We start from the raw sequence: 22,619 nt of genomic DNA on the forward strand, positions 1-22,619 counted from the left end.
TCATACTAATTCCCCCTTAGCGCGTGGAAATCCACCAAGTATTTTCCATTTGCGTAAGTTCGGTTGCGCTTCGTACTTACCGATATCACCACTACAGCGTACATCCATGGGCCCTCACAGGAGAATGGGGATCTATGTGGGATATCAATCTCCATCGATCATAAAATATCTCAACCTCTGAAAGAGAATTTATTCACGGCTCGGTATGCTGATTGTATTTTTAATGAGGACCATTTCCCGGCATTAGGGGGAGAAACAAAGTACCAAAATGTGTGCCAGGAAATCGATTGGAATTGACAAGGAATTCCGGCCTCTGATCCACATACTCAAAAAACTGAATTTCAAGTTCAGAAAATTATAGATTTGCAACATATTGCAAATAATCTGCCTGATGCGTTTATTAATTATAAAGGTGTCACTAAATTTTTAGTTCCTACTCGCAATGTACCAGAAAGAGTGGAAATACTCAGAAAACCACTCAACCTCCAAAACAGAAAAAGAGGGGAAGGAGTATGGCTACAGTGGAGGAAAAAGCTTCTTGCAAGCAACCACGGAAACAGAAGTATAAATCTTGAGAAACAGTAAATGTCGGTCAACCTCTTGTTGACAGACACCTATTGAACAGTTCAAGTCCGGTAGATGGGCAACATCCATAGTCTAGCTCAGCGGTGCACCTAAATACTAAGGCTAGGATATCGGAGTACCTAGATTCTATCGTAAGAGGAAATGACAAGGAATCATCAAGGGTACAAGAGATTTCAATTAATTATATTAATTCTGGAGAAACATTTGATAGAAAGACTACTATTGTTGACACATATTTTTTCGAACAAATTGAAACAATCTTTTCAATTATCCAGATCCAAAGACCATGGCAGAATGTAGAAAACGCTCGGACTGGGCAAAGTGGGAAGAAGCAATTCAATTGGAAATAGCCTCGCTTACTAAGAGTGAAGTATTCACGCCTGCGATGTCTACACCTCCAAGTATCTTCCTTGTGGGATATAAATGGGTTTTTCGTCCGAAAGCAGAATGAGAATAATGAAGTGGTGAGATATAAAGCGATACTAGTAGCACAAGGGTTCACGCAGAGGCCCAGCATTGATTTCAATGAAACTTATTCTCCAGTTATGAGTGGAATCATATTCCGATATTTAATTTATTAGTACTACTAAAACATCTATCTATCTATGCAGTGTGGCAGAACCGCTCGAATTATTCCGGCTCAAGTGCGCTATTGACTGCCGTACAACCGCAATCAGCTTAACGCACTTCAAACGGAATAATCCTTTGGTCTGTCGGGTCTCCGCCCGATACAACCACGGTTCAGCAGGATCGAAGCAGGTTTACCTCGCACGAAGGCGAGTTCACATCACAGAATAGCTCATCAACTTTTTAATTTACAATCATACATACATTATTACAAACCGAGTTCAAAGATAAGTAAATTCATACAAACCATGTTCAAACTGACAAGCGAAACAGCTTGTCTAAACTCACAGCGGAAGAAAAAGTTTTACGCGACTACACACGTCGCAAAGGCGAACGCCAAGCTTAGCCCAGGGCTTGGTGTCACTCCGGAGGGTCTGTGCCGGCCGGGGACAGGTCCCACTCCACGGACCAGCCAAACGGAACGGACGTTGGCCACCCAAGGTTGTCCGTGGGGTTCTCATAGGTTATACCTGAAACAGACATTGGCAAGGCTGAGTATTCTAATACTCAGCAAGGCTTACCTGGGATTGGGTATACTTAGCCCATAACTAGACTCATGAAGGCATTGCAAAGGCTCTGGGTTTATTTTCAGCTGAAAAGTAACAAAGAGTATGAACTATTTTCAAGTTTTAACTTTCATTTTCTAGTTGAGTATTTATTCTAGATTAGCACCTACACTAAGCAAGCAAGGTAGTGATTATCATCCATCAAGATTATCCATCATTAGTTCCACTTTTTACTCAATGTGGCAGAAGGGATGAGCAGTCTCAATCCTCGTGAGAGGCGGACGATTCGAATCGAATTTAACCTTGCAAGGTAAACCTAACTCAAATGCTCGGAGTACCGACAGGGTGTTCCGAGCAACCGTTTCCCTCATATTCCGGGTTATGGATCGGGGCCACCACAAGCGACTGCAGGACCGTACGCACACCCAATGTGTACAGGACATACGTCTGTAGCGCGACTACAAAACCCGTATTCCTGTCTGCCTTGCAGAACGTACTCCCACACGTCGGTGCGTGTAAACATAAAATAAAAGTCGAGTGGTGGGAGCGCGTCCATTTGCCGGGCCAATCGGGTACTAGGCTTACCGCTTACCATATTTCGCAGTATGTGGCTAGTACTTTCAAAAACTTAGCCACCACTACCACACATATTGACCTTATCAACTTTTAACGAAACAGACAGGGTAAACTTTCAGGTCATGATACATCACATGACCCTGTCCGTCATCCTTATAGTGGTTGCAGGAATGTAAACATGCAACTCCTATATCGCGCGAGTGACAGGAAATCACTCGACTTCTACCGGTCCTATTAGCGGAGCAACTATCCGATAAGGACTCGGAAGCATTACATTGGATTCCTAGGATTCATGCATCTAGGGTTTCACTTCAATTCCTAGACTTAATGCAAGATATAATATAGATAGGCATAGATTACAGTGTAAATAAAGTAATGGGATATGTCCGGGGCTTGCCTTCTGGAGTGGGGGTGGGGATAGGAGAGTCAGAGGCTTCCAAACTCGGGTTCGGGGCTTCAGTTAGTCCCTCAACGACTTGCGCTGGATCTTCTGGAAAACCTTGGTCTTGTCCTAAGATCAGTTCGTAGTCCCCGTCGTCGAGTGTCGTTGACTCTATATGAGATGCAATAAATTAAATAAGGTGAAATTTAAATTTAAGATTTCACATTTCAAATATTATAACTCACCCAATTAATACACAAACATGCATAAAATAAAGAGGTTTTAGATTTAAAACACTATTTATAAAGATATGGTATAGTTTATTGCAATAAGAACTAAACATTTAAATTAAATTTGAAATGAACTAAAATTTGAATTAAAAACTTTTAAATAAAAGATTATAGAAATTTGTCTAGATATTAAACATTATAAATATTACATTAGCGAATGATAAAAGGTTCCAATTAAAGAAGGCTATTCATTAGGTTTATTTCAAATTTGAAAGTTCCAAAATAAAATAGGTTAAGTTTAAATCAAAGTTAAGTTTGTAACTTGCACAAAGTTATTTAGAGTTCATAGAACATTCATGCCAAATTTCATAAGTAACCAAACATGAAATGACAAGGTTAAATGTTCATTACCCCTTAAACTTAGATTTAAAATACAGGTAGAAATATTTTATTTCAAACTAAACTCTATTAACAAAAGTCATAGAGTTTGAAATCTAATTTCTAACAAAACTAGTTTTGTCATTTTTGGATTTTTCTGTGAATTGTTATGGATTTTACAAAACAGCAAACATATACACATGAAATAATTGACACTCTAGGGGGGGGGTTTGAATATTTTGCACTGGGGTCCCTGAAAGATGTTTCCTTCTTACGAACAGGCCCTTGCCCGGCCTCGACACGGCTGGAGGCTCGGCCTCCGGTGCGTTCCCACCGGCGGCGAGGTCGCCGGCGGTGAGGGGCCGGTCAAGCACGACCAGGGGAAAGAGGCAAACACATTGGGCAAGGCGGGGTCCAACAGACAGAGAAAAAAAAATCCGGCCGACGACGAGAAGGGGCGGCGGCCGTGGCGGCGCAACGCCGTTCCTGGTGTACGGCTGGCGAACACGAAGGAACAAAGCACGCACGAGCATCACTGGAGTACGGGGAAACTATTTCCATACGCGGTTCGGTCGGAGAGGCGACGAGACGAGCTGCCGACGGTAGAGCCGAGCTCGGCGGCGCCAATGGAGGGGCGGCTCGGGGTGGAGCAAATCCGGCAAGGGGGATGGCCGGAGCTGGACTGAATCAGGTCGAGGGGCTAGGGGAGGAGGTGGGGAGGCTCTGGGCCGGTGGAATCGGGGTGGGGCTGTGCGGGTAGGGAGAATTTCCGGCGGCAATAGAGCGGTGTAAGCATCTAGGCCCTTAAGGTATGTTTCGGTGATTAATGACAACCATTATTGTGACTAATGAGTTTGTGCAGATTTTTAGATCATTATCGCTCATTTGGTTATATGTCAAAAGAGGCCCCTAATTTTCATTATTCAAAAAGGCGATCTCGGCATTCAACTCAATAATATGTCAAGACTAAGGATCTTTCTAGTCCTAAGTGTCATAAGGTTGAGAAGGACACTTAGGTTAGTATAGGTTTTATAGTTTTGTAGTGACCGCACTATTAAGAGGGGTTTAGGCTTAGTAACTTGAGCATGGACATGGTCATTTGAAAATGGATGCACACAATGGTCACTCAAGTTTCTAGAAGCTCAAATAAGTGGTTCTCAACTTATATCTCAAGAAATATTTGGATTTCATTCAAGACTCAAGTCAGAAAAGGCAAAATCAGAAAAATCCTATTCACCGGTTTAACCGACGCTTCAACTCTTCTATACGTCGGTTAAACAAGGTCAGCAGAGTTTGACAAGTCAATTCACCGGTTCAACCGATGATATTTGAAAAAGGTCGTCGGTGCAGTTGTCCAGAGACTTTGTTTTTCAGTTGATCAGCGGACAGCTACACTCACCGGTTAAACCGACGATATTTGAAATTGGACGTCGGTGCAGTTGTCCAGAGACTTGGTGTTTCAGTTAATCAGTGGATGGCTACACTCACCGGTTAAACCGATGTCTCGTCGGTTAATCTTCCCAAACAGTAACGGCTAGTTTTCAGAAGGGGAGTTTACATTCACCGGTTAAACCGACGATGACTATTGGAGGGACGTCGGATTAACCGGCGCTGCGCAGTTTTCTGGCAGCTTTTTCTCCAACGGCTCTATTCGTGTGAGCTGCCCATATATACCCCTCCAATGGGTCATTCTACTACTCTTGACACCAGGAAACACCCAAACACACATACTATAGTCAAGAGCCACCTTGAGCTTCAACATTTCATACACTTGTTCATTCAATCATTCAAGAAGCAAGATTAAGGACTTGAGTAGAGAGAAGCTTGTGTGCATCCATTCTTGGTGATTGGTTCTTGCTCAAGTGAAGGCCTTAGCTTGTTACTCTTGGTGATTGGCATCACCTAGGCGATCTTGGTGATCGAGGTGATTCTCGCGGAGCTTGCCAAGGATTGTGGAAGCCCGGAGAAGAGATTTGTACGTGGCTTGATCTCCACTACACCGGGATGGTGAACGGAGACTCTTAGTGAGCGCCCTCGTCTTGGTGACTTGGGAGGTGACAATACTCTTTGTGAGTGTCACAACGTGGATTAGGGGTGTGTGCCAACACATCGATACCACGGGAAAAAATCCGGTTGTCCCTTGTCCACTTTACTTATTCAAGCATTATCTTTCATGCAATTCATTCATGTGCTTGATTTAGGAATCACTAGTTAGCTCTACCTTACTAGGCTTTATCTCTTTTTATCTTATCTAGCTTGTGTAGGTCTTTTAGTTATCCGGTTGGTGAAATGGAGCCTTTCTAGTTTTGCATAGGTTAATGTTGCTTTATCTTGTTTTAGAAATTTAAAAAGGCCCAATTCACCCCCCCTCTTGGTCCATCGATCCTTTCAAGCGGCGGTGCTTCGGTGCTGTGGATCGCCGGGAGGAGGAGGGGAAAATTCACAGAAGGAGGAGCACGGCTGGGTCTTGAAGGGCATGCGCGGCTCCACTGGAAGAAGGACAAGGGGAAGCGCACGGCCGGGCACAGAATGGGGAGGCGGCGCCGGTGAGTCGGCCAGAGCGGCGTGGCGGCCATCAGGGCCTCTGCCCGACGTGGAGGGAGGAGAGACGGCCAGCGCAGGCACTGTGGGCGGTGGGAGGAGGGATGGATCGACGCGTGGAGCAAGTGGCAGAGAGGGGCAGAGCCACAGGCGGTGCTCAGGATCTGCGGGGCGGTGGCGTGCAGCGGGAGAAGAACAGAGAGAAGCTCGGGTTTGGGGAAGACGAAGGGGACCTAGTTGTAAAAAGCAGAAAACTCAGGGGCCTCACTGTAAAGTATAGATAACTTTCCAACCAGTGCTCAAATGAAGATGGTCCAAAAAGCAAAAGTGCATGGTTTTTCAAACTCTATAACTTCTCTTTAAGGTTCATCTACATTTGAGCAATAGTTTTGGAAATTAGATAGACTTAGTAATAATTTCACATTTTATGTAAATCCTATGGATAAAAATACTTTTACATGTATACCCAGGGGTAAATTCACCTGTTTTTACAATTTAACCACAGATATCACTTTTTGCAAAACAGCCCTCTTACTTTTAAACTTTTCCCTCTATCTCCACCCATTTCGCATAAAAGGACCTTTAGTTAATATTAATTACATAAACATTACTTCTTCCATAATATTGCATACATAAAATACACATTTGCCATACTTTAAACATACAAGCATACCAAAACTCTAATGTGTGACCAAGCTAATTACCTGAGTGTCACATGCAGTTGATGGATGTAGTGACATCATACTTGTATGGGTCACTGGATTCTGATATATATATATATATATATATATATATACATATAAAAGGTTCTGGAAGGAATTTCAATACCAAATCCGAACGCAAATCGCAACATGTATTGTGTAAAATTGAAGAAATTACTTTATGGCTTAAAGCAATCGGGTCGAATGTGGTACAATCGACTGAGTGAATTCCTTCTTAAGATGGGGTACACTAGTAGTGATGATTCACCATGCGTGTTCATTAAGAAATCCGATACAGGATTTTGTATTATTTCTGTGTATGTTGATGATCTTAACATCATTGGTCACAAAAAAGATATAAATAAAGTATGGAATCATCTAATAATAGAATTCGAGATGAAAGATTTGGGTCAAATCAAATTTTGTTCAGGTTTACAACTTGAGCATCTTCCTACGGGAATTTTTATACATCAAGCCACTTATATACAAAAGATATTGGAGAAATTTAATATGGACAAACCATATCCATCAAGGACACCTATAATTGTATGGTCGCTTGATATGAAAAAGGATCAATTTAGACCACAAGATGATGGAGAAGAATTGTTGGGACCTGACGTTCCTTGTGCCATTGGAGCGTTAATGTATCTTGTAAATAGCACCCGGCCGGATATCACTTTCGCAGTGAATTTACTAGATAGACATAGCGTTGCTCCTACCAAATGTTATTGGACAGGAGTTAAAAATATCTTTCGATATCTCAATGGTACAAAAGATCTTGGCTTTTTTTTAAAGAAATGCAGATTCAAATATGATTGGATATACTGATGCTGGTTATTTATCTGATCCCCATAATGCCAGATCCACAGGCTGTGTATTTTTACATGGTGGAACAGCCATATCATGGAAATCTTCCAAACAAACATTAGTGGCTACATCCACCAATCATTCTGAAATAATTACTTTATACGAAGCTTCACGTAAATACGCGTGGCTACGTAGAATGATTAACCACATCCAGCAATCATATGGTATTGGTTCCATCGAATCACCGACTATTATCTATGAAGATAATCTCGCTGATTTGTTAACAAAGTCCTTACCAACATCAATTTTTCAAAAATTGGTATGTGGCATTGGTATGCGACGACTACGAGATTTACAAGATTTAGAGGGAGAATCTACTTAAATTAGACCTTATCAAGCCTCATATTATACTCTTTTTCTATATGAGTTTTTAATTCAATTTCTCATAAAGATATTTAATGAGACAATATCAATGCAAGCACATATATCTATCTCTAATTTTCCCATAGGGATTTTGAGGAGATATCAAAGATATATTAATCTTTCTCATATTTTTTCCATTGGATTTTAGGAGAAGGATATTACAATCTCATATGTCAACAATGAGATTGTAATTCATATATATGCTATATTACTTTCTCCTTATTTTCCTAAGAAGTTTTTTATGGCATATCAATAGCAAAATGGTTTCTCCTCATATTTTTCCTACAAGGTTTTGGAGTTTTTCCCATTATTTTGGATATTCTCAAGAACAAAGAACAAGGATTACATGAAGCATATTTGAAGCAAATTGATCAAGTGGGAGTGTTAGAAATTATCTGTGTGTGATCAATTAGCATTAACCACGTGATTAACACATGGATTAGTCAGTTAATCCCGTCATTAGCGGTTGCTAATGACGGGATGCGTCCGTTAACAGAGGCCTGTTCGGAAGGGGCGTGTCCCTTCCGAACCGGCGGGTTGGTTCCTTTAAACCCATATAAATATATAATCACTGTTCATGGATGATTAACAAAAGAATCATTTACCTCCAGTTTTAGACTAAATCAAACAGAAATAAAGCGCTATTAGTTTCTCAAAGCCTTCGAGATGGCCACGGTGCGCAGGGCCTGCACGCGGTGGTGCGCTGGGGCCGTGGGCGGAAGAAAAACCAAATGCTTATCCTCAGCTAATCACTCGAATGCTGTTAGATCATTCGTTGGTTTCACTTCCACACGATGTCAAACAAATATCACACACCCTCTACATCTACACTGTACTAAACAGAGAGGGGGGGGGGGCATAAGACAAGATCGCCACGAACACGTACTACTCTGAACCCTGAAACCAAACCAGCACAAAGCAACAGCCCCCTCGCCCAGTCGCCCGGGCCCGGAGCACCACCATTTCCCGTTAACGAAAGCGGCGATGGATCATGGATGGCCATCAGTAGTAGTACCGGCGTCTGTGGTTGCTGCGGATGGCGCAGCAGCCGAGCGAGTAGGAGAGCATGAGGAGCAGCAGGACGGCGACGTTGAGCGCGGCCACGGCCTTCCAGTGGTGAATGGCGGATTCCACCACGGCGGCCTTGCACGCGTTGCACTGCAGGCACAGCACCCGCGCGTCGTTGCTCCACGCCCGGCAGTCGATGGCGTCCGCCGCCGTGGTCGCCGCGGGCGCCGCCCAGAACGTCGCGTTCACGCGCTCGAACCCGCAGTACGCCGGCGGCTTGCAGCAGCCGGACTGCACAAAGACAATGGTGGTGTCATACAAAAGAAAATAGTATTACAATGCTGCCATTTTGGGTGGGCCCGCCGTGCCGTGCATGTGCATGGCATGCAACGAAACCAGCGGATCCACACACGCGTGCGTGGCGTACCTGAACGAGCGGCAGGTACTGCTGGTAGAGCTTGCCGGCGTTGATCCCGCCCTGGACGCCGCCGAGCCAGCCGCCGCCGGCGCACACGCCCGCGTCCGCGACGCAGCTCTGGATCCGGCTCCACGTCTCGTAGTCCCCGACCCTGTCCCGCAGCCAGTCGGAGTAGTCCCCGACCCGGTAGTCCCCGTACCCGGCCGCGGACACGGCGGCGGCGGCGCCCCTGTTGGTGACGGCGAACGCGAACGCGGTGGCCACGAACATGCCGGTGAGGATCAGGAACATGCAGACCACGTAGGCCCAGAGGAGCGGCGTGGCGCGGCAGCACGCGCCGGCGAGCGCCATCAGAGAGAGCACGAGGAGCGCCGCGCCCAGCGCCATGGCGGGCACCCGCACCAGGCGCTGGCACTCGGTGGCCGGCTGCGCCAGGACGTACGCGCCCGCGCCGATGAGCGCCACGGAGACGAGGAGGGTGACCAAGTTCAGGGCGGCCAGGACGCCATTGGAGAGATTCACCATGGTGCTGCACCGACCCCTACGAGCCGATCCGATGCCGTTCCCTTCCTATATACCGTGTGCGCTGTCTTTGATTTCTCCTAGTTCACCAACGGCAGCTGCGTTTCTATTGACTGTTATTTGGGATCAAGAATGCTGTCAAGGCACAGAATTTTGTGGGTTTTGTGCATTACTCCTGCTTACTCATGACAGAATTGAGATTTCTCCTGGGATTTACAGATGTGTGGCATGTGGCGATGTGGTCTGACAGTTTTAGGTTCAGTCAAGGCCAAGGTGGGGTAGAAACAATAGGCAAGCAGTCCAGGACTCGGGAGGCTGGCCTCAAAGAGCGGCAGATCTCTTCCTGGTGCGCTTGACTACCAAGAACGAAGAAGAGCCACCCAATCATAGCTTTCATTGAAACAATATGTACTGGCACCGCAAATGCAACAGGAATGATCCACAGAACGCACCAGATCATAGCTTTGATTCAAACAATATGTATTGGCACCGCAAATGCAAGCAACATAGAGTACAGTTGACACCGTATCAGTTTAAGAGCCATACAAGCTAGAGAACGTCCAGCGAAACAAAATTGTTTGTCGAGCAACGAGTGGCCACTGATCACAGCAACCAACCCTTCGGCCATCTTGCGGTTTGAGCAGAATTAGTAAGGCTTGAATTTCCTCTGAGCCCTAAGCTCCTGTATCCTTTTCCTGTCCTGCTCGAACTTACTCTGCAACATTGCCAGTTCTGCACAAGAAACACAAAGCTGTAAGTTCCACGCTCTATCATGCAGCACAGATGGCCAACATAAAAAATACTAGTAACTGGTTTGGGGTTTCTGAACCAACTAGGACATCTTAATCACACCGCGTGCATGCAAAGAGTAAAATGAATAAACTTGTCATGCATATAGTTCATTTGACAAAGTCCAAGCTATAAAACAAAATGAATCTTGATTCGTGATTCTAACCAAACTGAAGATGAAAAATGGTAAACTCCTTATATTCCCCAAAACCAGAACAGATAATTCCAAGCTGAAAGGTACCCATACTGGAATAGCAAACAATTGAACAGATTATTTCATCATGGGCCAATGAACAGCACAACATCACAACCCCAAACAGTTCATGCTGTGCCTAGAACATAATCTTGGTTCCATCATGTGTCGTAACCACTGAGCAGTTAAAAATGAGTATAGTCCTGTTAAGAAATGACGACGTACCACTGAGGTGGGCTTCTCGTTTCTGAAATCTGTAGAAGTTCATATCAACTTCCTTGGGTTTCTTTTTAGCCATTTTCTCTTGCATTGCAGCAAGAGATACAGAGCCAACAGCTGTTCCACTTTCAGTATCTGTGGTCTTTTTCCGACCCTTGTGATGCACCACAACTGTCCATCCATCTTCTGCTGCACGGGCCTCCCTTTCTTTTCTCTCCTGAAATAATCAAATAGGTGTCAGGAAAGAAATAAATTGTACATTTTTGGGGGTAACAAAAGTGTGGTTGCATATAATGACAATCATCATTCATAAGCAGTCTGCCACTATGTTAAACATATTGCAAAGCAGATGTTGGCATTATGACTGGAAACACATCCACGTAGGGAATATTGGAAGAAATTTGTTATAAGTATCATAATATTTGTCTGAGTATGTGCTGACACATATACTTCAAAATTAAGTTTGGGGAAGAAACTTGTTACTCGGCAGTAACGGTGTACTTTGCTCCGTCAGATGATATTATACTCACCTTCTCCTGTTGTTCTTCATGAGCAACTATAAACTCATCTATTCTTTCCTGCAAAACCTTCAAGCCAGGTCTATTTTGTTTGTACTCCAAGATCCATTCTGTCAAGATATCACATATACGCTTTTAACACTTTGGTGCATCAAATTGCAAATCCCAACGGAAAAGGAGAGTAGAAAATGAGAAATTTATAGGAGCAAAACATCAATTAATAAATAATAAGCACATAACGCTGACTTTAAAACCTATTGCATTGCAGGAACCAAGAAGATAGACTAACATATATTTGGGTTCATAGGTCAGTTTTCTATAAAAATTGGCTGCTAAAATGAATTTCATGAGTCATCCTAAGAGGATTTAAAATTATACAATACACGTATAGTCTTTCTACTCCCCACACCATTCACATGAAGGTGTTTTGAGTTACTTAGCAATTTAAATCCCTGTGAGTAGATCTGTCTCCAGAAGTACTTTGATCATATTATAAATTGACTGGTTTCTTAAATATAATATCACTATAGGAATAGTCATCAAATTTGCTTTTGGAGATTACGTTGATGTCCATTGGCTGGAGCTGATATTTAAATAAGTTTCACAAAGATAATCACTGGAGTTCATTGGATATGGTACATTTTAATCATCAAACCATCAAACAAACTTCATGAAGACTAGAAAAATGATATCTCAAAGATCAAAACTCAAAAGCAACATATTACTTTTCATTCCTCTGGAACAGTCTTCGTCAACCGATGGAATCTCATCAGCGTTTGCAGTATCAACTTCAACATGCCTCTCCAGGTTGTTCTCTTTGCTTGATGCATGCTTATTTGTCTTGGCCTTCCCGGACCTTTTAAGTTCCTCTGCAGTCAATAAATGGACATGCCCCAGAAATATAAATATTTATGCAACACATTTAACTGATACTTCAGAACAACTTTAATTAGGAGACAAATATAAAGCCATACTAGCTTACTTTTCTTTCTCCTCTTTGCTTTCTCAGGCCCCTCATTATCCATATCTTCACTCCGTGCTGCAAGTTGGTTGACATCAGCTGCATAAAATACATGCATATTAGATGTTAGGTAAAATTAAATGGAAAACGAACTATATACATAATATATTGCACGAAATCACTACATAAAACCGTTTTAAGAACAGCGAGAAAATATCAAAGTCATAAATTGGTTAAGAAAAAACTTGCAGCACCCAATAAGCAATCTTACCACTTTGAGTTTCCTCAATTTGATTTACGTGCAGAATTTCTTCCGCATCAGTAATTCCAGTAGAGCTCTTCCCTCCTTTTACCTTCCTTTTCTTCTTCTTCAGCTTAGATGCTCCAGCATCATCACTAGCAACTGAACTCTCATATACCTTGACAGGACTGCTACTTTCCATTAGCTTCTTTTTGCTCTTCTTCTTCTTCAGCTTAGGCGTTGCATCATCTTTACTGTCTGACAGTGATTCCACCACATCATCAGCCCTGGCATGGCTGCTCTTTACTTTGGCATGCTTATTTTTCTTCTTCTGCTTCAACAATGCAATTTTCTTTCTCCGTGCCAATTCTTTATCTGACATTCAAAGATGAAGGTGGAAAACATTATCTTAGACAACTGTAACTCTGTCTGATACTTTAACAAGAAAAAACTTGGTAGGTGTACCCAGGGCATAGTGAACAACTTAAGAACTATTACATAGAATGAAAACAATAATAGTCCAGAGCACGAGATGGTTTTTACGTTAGCTGTTTTAGGCAGCAAAGAAAATCATCAATCAAGTAATGCATCAGATGGATCTTGCTCATACAGCAATTACATACAGCTTGAATAAAAGAATCATCATTCCTCTACAAATTCTAACCAGCAACATTTTGCATGTAAAAAATCAGTATCCACTCTAGCTAATTGTTTTTCTAATCCTAACTCGAGCTGTACCAGTACATTGTCAATCCACCTTTGCAGGGCAACCAAAATGCCAGTTTTAAGCTCAAACAACAGCTTTAATTTGAAACTACTGATTCTGAAACACAACTTAAAACGAAATGGGAGTAAAGGAAAATAAGCCACCAATACCATTACCTTCCACGATACCATGCTCGGCAGCGGGTTCGCTGTCGACGGCGCATTCCACGACTCTGTCCTTCTTCCTCTTTAGCTGCTTCTTCTTGACGCCAAGCGCCAATTTCTTGTCTTCCTTCGCTTCCCGCGAAGCCTTCTTGTCTACAAAAGAGCAAACTCTCACTTTTCCTTCCCAATTCAATCTAACCCAATCAGGAAGCGATGGGATTCAGAGAGGCGAAAAGGCCGCACCTTTGGATTTCCCCATAGCAACAGATTAGTACCCAAGCCTAAGGACTAAGGAAGAAGGCAATCAAATGGGCGGCGCCGTGTAAATCCCCGCCCGTGAGCAGCCCCCGGCTGCGGCGGCGCCGGCGAGGGTAATTCTCGGTGGTAGCTGCCGTTGCCTGTCGGCGTCGGCGCGCTCCGGGGGGTGCGTAGGGTTTGGGCCTTGGATGTTGCCGTGTTGGTACTTGTTCCTCTCTCGCAAGTCGCAAGTCGCAAGTCGCAAATCCTTTCAGACAGGTGGGCCTAACACAGGTGGGTCCCGCGCACCAGCGACCCGGCCATTTATAGCGAGCGGCTTCGCCCCTCCTAAAACCCTAGCTCCAGAACCAACTAAACCCGCGAAGCAACAAGTCGAAGGCGGCGGCGGCGGAGGCGATGGGGAGCGACACGGAGACGGAGAAGAAGAGGACCCCGCTGGCGCTAGCGCCCATTGCGAAGCCCCTCGCAGGCAAGAAGCTCTGCAAGCGGACCCTAAAGCTCGTGCGCCGAGGTTCGTGAGATTTCATTCTCCGCCCAATTCGATTCTGTATGCCCCTTTCGGTTCAGGGTTTCACCCCATCCGATTGTGATTTGGTTCTTTGCGAATTCGCAGCCTCCGAGGCCAAGTGCCTGAAGCGGGGAGTCAAGGAGGTGGTCAAGAGCATCCGCCGTGGGAATAAAGGGTTAGTACTCAATCTCAATCCTTCTCTCTTCATGTTTAGTGCTTGGTGAACTTGTAATGATTGCCTAATTGGATCATGTAAATCCCCATTAAGCGTTAGGACATGTAGGCTCATAGAGCATGTAGGATACATTTTTAGATTAAGACATGCAGTATACATATTTCTGTGATACTGGTGCCCAATCAGCAAAGGGTAAATGCTTCCCACTTATGTACCGTTTCTTACAAATGGTACTAGTATGATGTACCATGTCTTATTGGCCTTTCATAATTATATCTTACTCTTTAATCTTATGATAAGTTGATAACACTACCTGCCATTCTGATTAATTTGACTTGGAAATCCACATGGAGAAACATACATGATAATGAAACATATATTGTGATGAACTTGCGCATATGAATGTGCTGCACTTCAAAGGTTTTGAGCATTTGTTGGCTTAACTTGCACTACATCATTGAAATGTTACTTTGCTTTGTGCAGGCTTTGTGTGATCGCTGGAAATATTTCTCCTATTGATGTGATTACACATGTTCCGATACTTTGTGAGGAAGCTAATGTTCCTTACATATATGTTCCGTCGAAAGAGGTGGGTTCTCACTTCTCATGTTTTTAGGCTTGATTATTCTACAATAGGTGTTTTAACTGCCACGTAAGCCCCATGTATCCAAAGAACTCTAAAAATTGGTTACCAGATGACCAACACACGAATTTCTCAAACATTAAATGGAAATTATGTAATCTCCCTGGTAGGTGTACTGACACTCTTTTTTAGGTCTGGTCATATAGTTTCGAAATTTCACCACCTGTTTATCTTGTCTTTTGATATAATTATTCTAAATTAATTGTGACAAGACATGGAAATTGTGTTTCTTTTCTTGTTTTGGTTTGCTAGTGATGTAAATAATAGACACATTGCCTTAAATTTTGCCCTTCGAAGCAGCAAAACTTATCATGAATATCCTGCATATATGAGGCTTACCAGTAGACAAAATAGTGACATGGAGAAACAAGCCATGCTAAGCTTGTAATTTACGTATGTCAGTTTGTGATTTCAGACTGGATGTTTAAAATAGAAGACAACACAGTCTTGAGATTTACTTCTTGTTGTTGCCCCTTGCAGGATCTTGCGACCGCTGGAACCACTAAGAGGCCAACTTGCTGCGTCTTAGTTCTGACCAAACCAACCAAGGGGGAGCTCAGTGAAGAGGTGAAGGAGAAGCTGAAGTCAGACTATGACCAGGTTGTGACGGAAGTTGCTGAGGCTACATCTGCAATGTTCTGAGAACAATTCCAGGACCACAGTGTCTGAGAATCAGGCAATTTATTTGCGTAGTATGTAACATCCTGACAAGCCTGCCCTACTTGTGAACTGCACTGGTGTGCTATCAAGGGTTCAGCTGGAGAGCTGATCATTATGTATTATGGACTACCCTTGTTGATCGTACAATGATTAGATAATTAGCCAATTAGATTTGGTGAGCAGATTGTTTCCGGTGAAACTACCAGGTTTTGTTAGCTTCTGCATAACTCTTGTCCTAGTGTTGATGGCTTATCTCCAAGATCTGCTTGTAATGTGTTACGTGTGTGGAAGTATCGTGAAATCTCAGCGCCCTGATCAGTGATCACTGATCAGGAATAGTTTCTGCCCACTGAGAGCGAAAACCCATTGATCATCGTTTTGATTGTCAGAGTTGAGATGGCTCATTTTCGTGACCTCGGGCGTTTGGAGCCATTGAAAGAGTGGATTGATACTGTGATGGAGCGCAGTCGCACAGCACTGCAGTTTGCAACAAATTCCTCAGGATTCACTGATTCAGAGCTGTTTGCAGGTATTGCAGGTACGCAGGGAAACAGCGCCAGTTTTAGCACCAGTACTGATCCTTTGGAACTTCATCTGGATCTTTGTTTCGTGGCGCTTCTGTTTGGAAGGTTGTGGCAAACACACAACAAAGTTTGGCCCGGGATTTCTGTGCTTGCAACTGTGGTGATATGTCAGACATCAGCTCTCTGGGATTGTGTCACCTAGCCAAGCATTCTTGTTTGTGGAGGAGGGTTTTGGCCATGGGGAGCCGAGTTGGGGAGAGAGATTCAGGCACATCTCTCGAGCTGCCACCACCACCAACCAGGCAACCACCCCTTCCAATCCCCAATCCCGGCCAAGCAAAGGAGTGGGTCGGGGTTTAGTAGGATTCTAATGCATGGCCAAGCCTGTGGAATGTAGAGATTCTCTTGGGATAATCATGCCCCAAACCAGGACAAGCAAGAAAATCCAGTGGCAAATGGCCTCTACCTTGCGACAGTTTATGTGATTCACTTGCCAGGCGACATAAACATCTTACCGTTAAGAGGCTAAGTTCAGAGGAGGGCATGAAGACATACATATTTCAGGAAAAAAAAAGAAATAGACCTCGGCTTATGCCACAATTTCAGTCGAGTAAAAAGGTTTCGCCGTGCAATTTTTTCACCTTGCTGTTGCTGGTCAAAGATACTGGAGGACGGGAGGGATGGCGTGCAGGAGATCAGACCCCTTTTCGTTGATGACCTGCCTGCGCCTGGTCACCATACTTGAGGGGCTGAGATCACCTGGTCAATCCCAGCATACAAGGTGAAGGTGCATGACACTTCCAGTGGCTTCACTCTGAGCAGTGACACACAGCTCTTGCACTGTTCTACCCTGGCATGCTACTGTGTGGCTCTGCGCCCTGCGTAGTGCGTACGCTTTGGTCATGCTTGTTCCTTGACATCCAAGATTTCTTGCGTTAATCTTCTTCGTTGCAGCTAAGTGCCATCATTCAGACCACGACAGCACACGACTTACACGCACGGTTGCAAAAAGGATGCCCAAAGCTTGTCCTTAGAAACCTAACCTGACCAATGATGCAGGCTTGAACAGGAAGTTGAGATTTGGACAGCTGAAGCCAACATCATGATCCACGCCCCCATGCTTGGAGCTTTATCAGTCATGCTCAGCTCTGCCAGAAAACATCAGGTTTCATCACAAAGGGAGCAAACGAAGCCATGATCGATGTCTACACAAACTAACCTGTCGTTTCAATTTTCTCTTGGCCCCATATACGCTTGGACCTCTCCCCTCTTCTCTTTTACCTGACCTGTACGGTGTGGTATGGGGCATTGGTAATTGGCACAGCGTTGCCTTTTGCTCTTGGTTGCACACGCCATGACACAAAGCGAGGGGGCGCAGCAGGGGAAAAAGGAGAAAAGCGAAGGGGGGACGACAGGCAAAGGCAGAGGGCAGCAAAGCACCCCTCATTTCACTGAAAAGAGAGGTCACGTCTTTCATGCAAGCTAGCCTCGCAATGATTTCAAGCCCAAGGACGGGAAGGAGCATGCCCATCCCTTACTCGTTTCAGATCAAACAGGGGAACAACGTTGATGGCCTCCTGGAGCATCATCAGGCTGATGTTATCTCTCTCCTAAACATCACATGTACCTTTGATTCCCTTCCTTAAACACCAATCTACATGCCCATCTACCTCTAAACAAGTGATGACCCTCTGATCATTGCTTTTATAAAAGACAAGTTCAGTAAAATCTCTCTACTTTATTTTTTTTCTTGGAACTTCTTTATATGCATCTGTAGAAGTATATCCGTCATGTGTGTAAGCATTTGCTTGGAATTTTTGTTATGCCACCTGAAGTGATACAAAGTGATGTGGCGATAACCTAGGCTACTGTTAGTCCGCTACATAGACAGCAGAAAGATAGCAGCTGTAATTTTCCTTCTTGTGACCAGTATTGCACTTGCATTTAGTTGGTTCTTGATTCTCCATCCACGCTGCAAGAGGACCAAAATTCCCTTGTCCACATCCCCCCAACGCCTCCACTTCAGGTCAGGTGAGAGGCACTTCCTCCCTGTCATCATCCTCACTCCCCTAGTCCCCTTCCTCCTACTAAAGATACCTTTTGCTCCTCGGTTGTTTATCGCTCCCACCAGAATTCTCACTCACACAGTTCCCCAGCTAATTGTCGTCCAACTACCCATGCTTTGGAGAATTCTTTTGTTGCAAGAATCCCTAATCAGTTCAAAGTTGCTGTTGTGACTTGTGACCTGTAACGGTCTCGCTCCACTGCAGCACACCCACACCCACACTCCAATAAAGCTGATGTCTTTCTTGAGTGGGATCAATAATAATCTGTTAACTTTGGACTAGATTAGCCTAGCCACCAAGTTAACAAACACACAGTCACTGTTTTTCATAACCTAGTTCCATTCTTCACAGGCCCCAAGAACACAAAGGTGGAGACTGGAAAGAGAGAGGAGGAATTTTCCTGCCCCCTTTGCTGCAATTTTCTATTCCAAGCAGGCTCAGGTGGCAGGCATTCTGTTCCCCCTCGGCCCTCCTGTTGTGTTCCTGCTTGCTTGCGGCCAGAACACAGGCATCTTCTTTTGTGTCATTTGCTTGCTACTGACTGGTCCTCAGAGCAGAGGCATCCGGCATCCCTTCCACTGCCACTGGCAATTTGGTCCTGTGGGAAGCCAAGGCTGCTGCATGCTTCTTCCTTGCCTTGGCCTCACCCTTGCTTGCATCCATGTTTGAACACGGAAGAAGCTCCTGAACTTGTCGCCGAGGAGTCCCCGGGCTTGCGCTGCCTTGGCAATGGGGATGGTTCTTGCTGCTTCATCCCTGGTGCTGCTCTTGTCCTTCTCTGCTTGCAGGCATGCAAGTGGCCTCCTCTCCCCCAAGGGCGTAAACTATGAAGGTCGGTATTCCCTCCCCAAATCAAGAGTTGCCTTGGTTCTTGTGTTTGTTCTATTCTCCTGCATTGGTGCTTGCAGTCCCTTTTGTGTGACTCTCTCAGATTGAAGAACCATGTTATTGGCTCTTTGGTTGCATTTGTGTAGTGACAATTTTTGTTTCCTTTGCAGTTCAAGCTCTCATGATGATCAAGAACTACCTCAAGGATCCTCATGGCGTGCTGAAGAACTGGGACCAAGACTCTGTGGATCCTTGCAGCTGGACCATGGTCACTTGCTCTCCAGAGAACCTTGTCACGGGCCTGTAAGCAAGTCGTCTCCCACTCTTTTGTGTATCAGCTCAATCAATGTTTCCTCTGTATCTTACCATTTCTCTGGCTGTTTCCATTTGGCAGAGAAGCACCAAGCCAGAATCTTTCTGGCATTCTCTCCCCTAGCATAGGGAATTTGACCAACCTTGAGACAGTGTAGGTTTTCTGTTATGATTAGCCTTGTCAATCTCTACACTTTCTATGTTTCTTGGGGGCGAAGGAAGGGATCTCATTTTTGTTTTCTTTGTTTATAGGCTTCTGCAGAACAACAACATAAACGGGTTAATCCCAGCAGAGATTGGCAAGCTAACAAAACTCAAGACGCTTGATCTCTCCAGCAACCACTTCTCTGGTGAAATCCCAAGCTCTGCGGGCCACCTAGAAAGCCTTCAGTATCTGTGAGTGCAATTCTGCTCCACTGTACTTGTCTTGAATGCTATTCTGGATGTTTTCTATTCATGGCCTGTTGTTTCTCAGAAGACATCAAGTATCTATCCCTTTTGTTTAATTGCTCATGTGCTCTTATTAGGAGGCTTAACAACAACACACTATCTGGTGCCTTCCCGTCATCATCAGCTAATTTATCACACCTTATTTTCTTGTGAGTGCTCATTACTTGTTCTGCTGTTCTGTGATATGTGTCCTGTGTTGGCTGTGTGGTGATCACTGATCTCTGTTAACTTGCATTTTTTTCAGGGATCTATCCTACAATAATCTGAGTGGCCCAATCCCAGGGTCCCTGACAAGGACATTCAAGTAAGGCTATATAGCCTCCTGTTCTTTATTTTTGACCAAAACTACCACTTACAGTGAAACTTATTTACCATCAAATTTTTAGCTATCAGTAAACAAAATATTCATACCCTTCTCTTGCAGCATTGTAGGGAATCCACTGATCTGTGCAGCAACCACGGAACAAGATTGTTATGGATCTTTACCTATGCCAATGTCTTACAGCCTTAATAACACACAAGGTATGCAGAGTTAGTCAGTTCTGCACTATGTTCTGTGATGATTAGCAGTATGTGTATCGCATAGGTCATCTGTTAAGTTAGTCATATTAGGGGTTATACTAGTACTCATGCTCAATTAGCACAAAGCTTCAAATAAAAATTGGCATTATTTTTTAGGTAGCAATTGGTATAATGACAATTTTATCTACAGGTACTCTGATGCCTGCGAAAGCTAAAAACCATAAAGTTGCAATTGCATTGGGTGCTACAATTGGCTGCATCACCCTCCTCTTCCTTGGCGTTGGATTGCTGTTCTGGTGGAGGCATAGGCGAACCCGACAGACTCTTTTCAACGTTGATGGTAAGTAAAATGCTTAAGTTACTCGTCGATTTCATGAACTCGGTACTTCGACTATCAATCTCGATGGCATCAGTTGCCAATGGTGAAAATTCAGCTTGATCTTACTGTATTGACTACTGCAGACCAACACATAGAGAACGTCAAACTTGGAAACATGAAGCGGTTTCAATTCAGAGAGCTGCAGGCTGCAACAGAAAACTTCAGCAGCAAGAACATATTAGGAAAAGGTGGCTTTGGAATCGTTTACCGAGGGCAGCTCCCAGATGGAACTCTTGTAGCCGTCAAGAGGCTCAAAGATGGTAATGCTGCAGGCGGGGAAGCACAGTTTCAGACTGAAGTCGAGATGATCAGCTTGGCAGTGCACAGGAACCTCCTCAGACTCTATGGATTCTGCATGACTACCAGTGAGAGGCTACTGGTCTATCCATACATGTCGAATGGGAGCGTCGCTTTGCGCCTGAAAGGTAAGATATCAAGTTTCAAGTTATAAATGTGCTAGTGTCATATGCCTTTCTTCCTTGAAGATCAAATTTTCTCAAGTAAACGTATGTATATGGAATTAAACGTAACTGCGGGGTATGATTGAAGACGAACCCAACCACCCAAGCCAACAAGCAGAACATTAACTTCTTTTTTCACCAAATCAACTACAGGGCAGCCGCCACTGGACTGGGTCACCAGAAAGAGGATAGCACTTGGGGCAGCAAGAGGCCTACTGTACCTGCACGAGCAATGTGATCCCAAGATCATCCACAGAGACGTTAAGGCAGCAAACATACTGCTAGATGATTGTTGTGAAGCCATTGTCGGGGATTTTGGGCTTGCAAAGCTTCTAGACCACCGTGAATCACATGTTACCACAGCTGTGCGGGGAACTGTCGGCCACATAGCCCCTGAGTACCTCTCTACTGGCCAGTCATCTGAGAAAACCGACGTCTTTGGTTTTGGAATCCTGCTGCTGGAGCTGATCACCGGTCAGACTGCATTGGAATTTGGAAAGTCATCAAATCAGAAGGGAGCTATGTTAGACTGGGTAAGTTAATTCACTACCAGTTTAATATGGTCTACATAGCTCGTGCCATATGATCATACCTAAACTAACTGGCATTGTTATTCAAAAAACCAACTGACATTGGAGCTGTTCAGGTGAAGAAGATGCACCAAGAGAAACAGCTGGACATACTTGTCGACAAGGGCCTGGGGAGTAAATATGACCACATTGAGTTGGAGGAGATGGTTCAAGTGGCACTCCTATGCACCCAGTTCCTACCTGGCCACAGGCCCAAGATGTCAGAGGTGGTCAGGATGCTCGAAGGCGATGGGCTCGCAGAGCGATGGGAGGCATCACAGCACACCGACTCGCACAAATTCAAGGTGCCCGAGTTCACCTTCAGCCACTGCTACTCTGACCTTACGGACGACTCGTCACTGCTGGTGCAGGCAGTGGAGCTCTCTGGGCCAAGATGACACCATTGCAGACAGTGCGAGACAAGAGGTATCAGCTGTTTCCCAGTAGGATCTGTAAATAATACAAAGTGAGGCAACTGATGTTGCATCCTGTTAGAAACTGAAGCAGATCTCAATCATTTGAACTGTACAAAGATCAAAGAAGAGCACATCTTAGGCTAGGCATGGTATATTACTACATTTACAGGTTCCGTAACTGTTCGTAGGCTAGGCAATATTTCCCATTTCTAACGTAAGGTTCCATTTTCATTTTTCCTTTATATTCTACTACTCTAGTTCCAATTGTAAAAATCAATTAATTAACTCTCCCATATTGTTGATGAATTCAGTTTCTGTCCTAGTGCATACAATCTGGGAGAGTTCCAAAATTA

The 22,619-nt window shown here is 44.2% G+C and overlaps 4 protein-coding genes and 1 long non-coding RNA gene across 5 annotated transcripts; 2 read left to right on the forward strand and 3 right to left on the reverse strand.

Annotated features, from left to right (window-relative positions):
* Nucleotides 1-8,758: 8,758 nt before the first annotated feature.
* Nucleotides 8,759-9,707, reverse strand: LOC112898891 (tetraspanin-8-like). Its single transcript, XM_025967199.1, has 2 exons — nucleotides 9,192-9,707; nucleotides 8,759-9,055 (listed from the first exon to the last, which is right to left on the reverse strand). The coding sequence occupies exons 1-2, from the start codon at nucleotides 9,705-9,707 to the stop codon at nucleotides 8,759-8,761; spliced, it is 813 nt and encodes a 270-aa protein (XP_025822984.1).
* A 435-nt stretch (nucleotides 9,708-10,142) lies between these two features.
* LOC112873506 (eukaryotic translation initiation factor 5B) lies at nucleotides 10,143-13,962 on the reverse strand. The gene is made up of 8 exons (XM_025936469.1): nucleotides 13,739-13,962; nucleotides 13,508-13,648; nucleotides 12,656-13,000; nucleotides 12,406-12,483; nucleotides 12,149-12,292; nucleotides 11,436-11,533; nucleotides 10,912-11,122; nucleotides 10,143-10,436 (listed from the first exon to the last, which is right to left on the reverse strand). Exons 1-8 carry the CDS (start codon nucleotides 13,752-13,754, stop codon nucleotides 10,351-10,353), a joined length of 1,119 nt encoding a protein of 372 aa, XP_025792254.1. The 5' UTR covers nucleotides 13,755-13,962; the 3' UTR covers nucleotides 10,143-10,350.
* Nucleotides 13,963-14,068: 106 nt separating this feature from the next.
* Nucleotides 14,069-15,998, forward strand: LOC112873516 (H/ACA ribonucleoprotein complex subunit 2-like protein). The gene is made up of 4 exons (XM_025936479.1): nucleotides 14,069-14,264; nucleotides 14,367-14,436; nucleotides 14,920-15,025; nucleotides 15,560-15,998. Exons 1-4 carry the CDS (start codon nucleotides 14,150-14,152, stop codon nucleotides 15,719-15,721), a joined length of 453 nt encoding a protein of 150 aa, XP_025792264.1. The 5' UTR covers nucleotides 14,069-14,149; the 3' UTR covers nucleotides 15,722-15,998.
* Nucleotides 15,999-18,400: 2,402 nt separating this feature from the next.
* On the forward strand, nucleotides 18,401-22,572 carry LOC112890254 (LRR receptor kinase SERL2-like). The gene is made up of 11 exons (XM_025957164.1): nucleotides 18,401-19,161; nucleotides 19,328-19,460; nucleotides 19,552-19,623; nucleotides 19,722-19,865; nucleotides 19,997-20,068; nucleotides 20,164-20,223; nucleotides 20,344-20,441; nucleotides 20,632-20,781; nucleotides 20,904-21,245; nucleotides 21,435-21,814; nucleotides 21,928-22,572. The coding sequence occupies exons 1-11, from the start codon at nucleotides 19,059-19,061 to the stop codon at nucleotides 22,246-22,248; spliced, it is 1,875 nt and encodes a 624-aa protein (XP_025812949.1). The 5' UTR covers nucleotides 18,401-19,058; the 3' UTR covers nucleotides 22,249-22,572.
* Nucleotides 20,758-22,005, reverse strand: LOC112890276. The gene is made up of 4 exons (XR_003228296.1): nucleotides 21,874-22,005; nucleotides 21,352-21,761; nucleotides 21,029-21,238; nucleotides 20,758-20,897 (listed from the first exon to the last, which is right to left on the reverse strand). It is a non-coding gene; the product is annotated as an uncharacterized LOC112890276 (long non-coding RNA).
* Nucleotides 22,573-22,619: the final 47 nt, after the last annotated feature.

This window comes from Panicum hallii, chromosome 1, assembly GCF_002211085.1.
Source record: "Panicum hallii strain FIL2 chromosome 1, PHallii_v3.1, whole genome shotgun sequence".
NCBI lineage: Eukaryota > Viridiplantae > Streptophyta > Magnoliopsida > Poales > Poaceae > Panicum > Panicum hallii.

What these genes read in the sequence shown, in the direction of transcription:
- LOC112873516 (XM_025936479.1), top strand. Translation starts at nt 14,150, where the DNA reads ATGGGGAGCGACACGGAGACGGAGAAGAAGAGGACCCCGCTGGCGCTA. An exon ending in CCTAAAGCTCGTGCGCCGAG is followed by an intron (nt 14,265 to 14,366) that starts GTTCGTGAGATT and finishes GCGAATTCGCAG; the next exon opens with CCTCCGAGGCCAAGTGCCTG. An exon ending in TATATGTTCCGTCGAAAGAG is followed by an intron (nt 15,026 to 15,559) that starts GTGGGTTCTCAC and finishes TGCCCCTTGCAG; the next exon opens with GATCTTGCGACCGCTGGAAC.
- LOC112890254 (XM_025957164.1), top strand. Translation starts at nt 19,059, where the DNA reads ATGGGGATGGTTCTTGCTGCTTCATCCCTGGTGCTGCTCTTGTCCTTC. An exon ending in GAGAACCTTGTCACGGGCCT is followed by an intron (nt 19,461 to 19,551) that starts GTAAGCAAGTCG and finishes TCCATTTGGCAG; the next exon opens with AGAAGCACCAAGCCAGAATC. An exon ending in CAGCCTTAATAACACACAAG is followed by an intron (nt 20,442 to 20,631) that starts GTATGCAGAGTT and finishes TTTTATCTACAG; the next exon opens with GTACTCTGATGCCTGCGAAA.
- LOC112873506 (XM_025936469.1), bottom strand. An exon ending in CTGTTCCAGAGGAATGAAAA is followed by an intron (nt 11,534 to 12,148) that starts GTAATATGTTGC and finishes ATATCTTGACAG; the next exon opens with AATGGATCTTGGAGTACAAA. An exon ending in ACGAGAAGCCCACCTCAGTG is followed by an intron (nt 10,437 to 10,911) that starts GTACGTCGTCAT and finishes TTTCTTGTGCAG; the next exon opens with AACTGGCAATGTTGCAGAGT.
- LOC112898891 (XM_025967199.1), bottom strand. Translation starts at nt 9,707, where the DNA reads ATGGTGAATCTCTCCAATGGCGTCCTGGCCGCCCTGAACTTGGTCACC. An exon ending in AGTACCTGCCGCTCGTTCAG is followed by an intron (nt 9,056 to 9,191) that starts GTACGCCACGCA and finishes GTCTTTGTGCAG; the next exon opens with TCCGGCTGCTGCAAGCCGCC.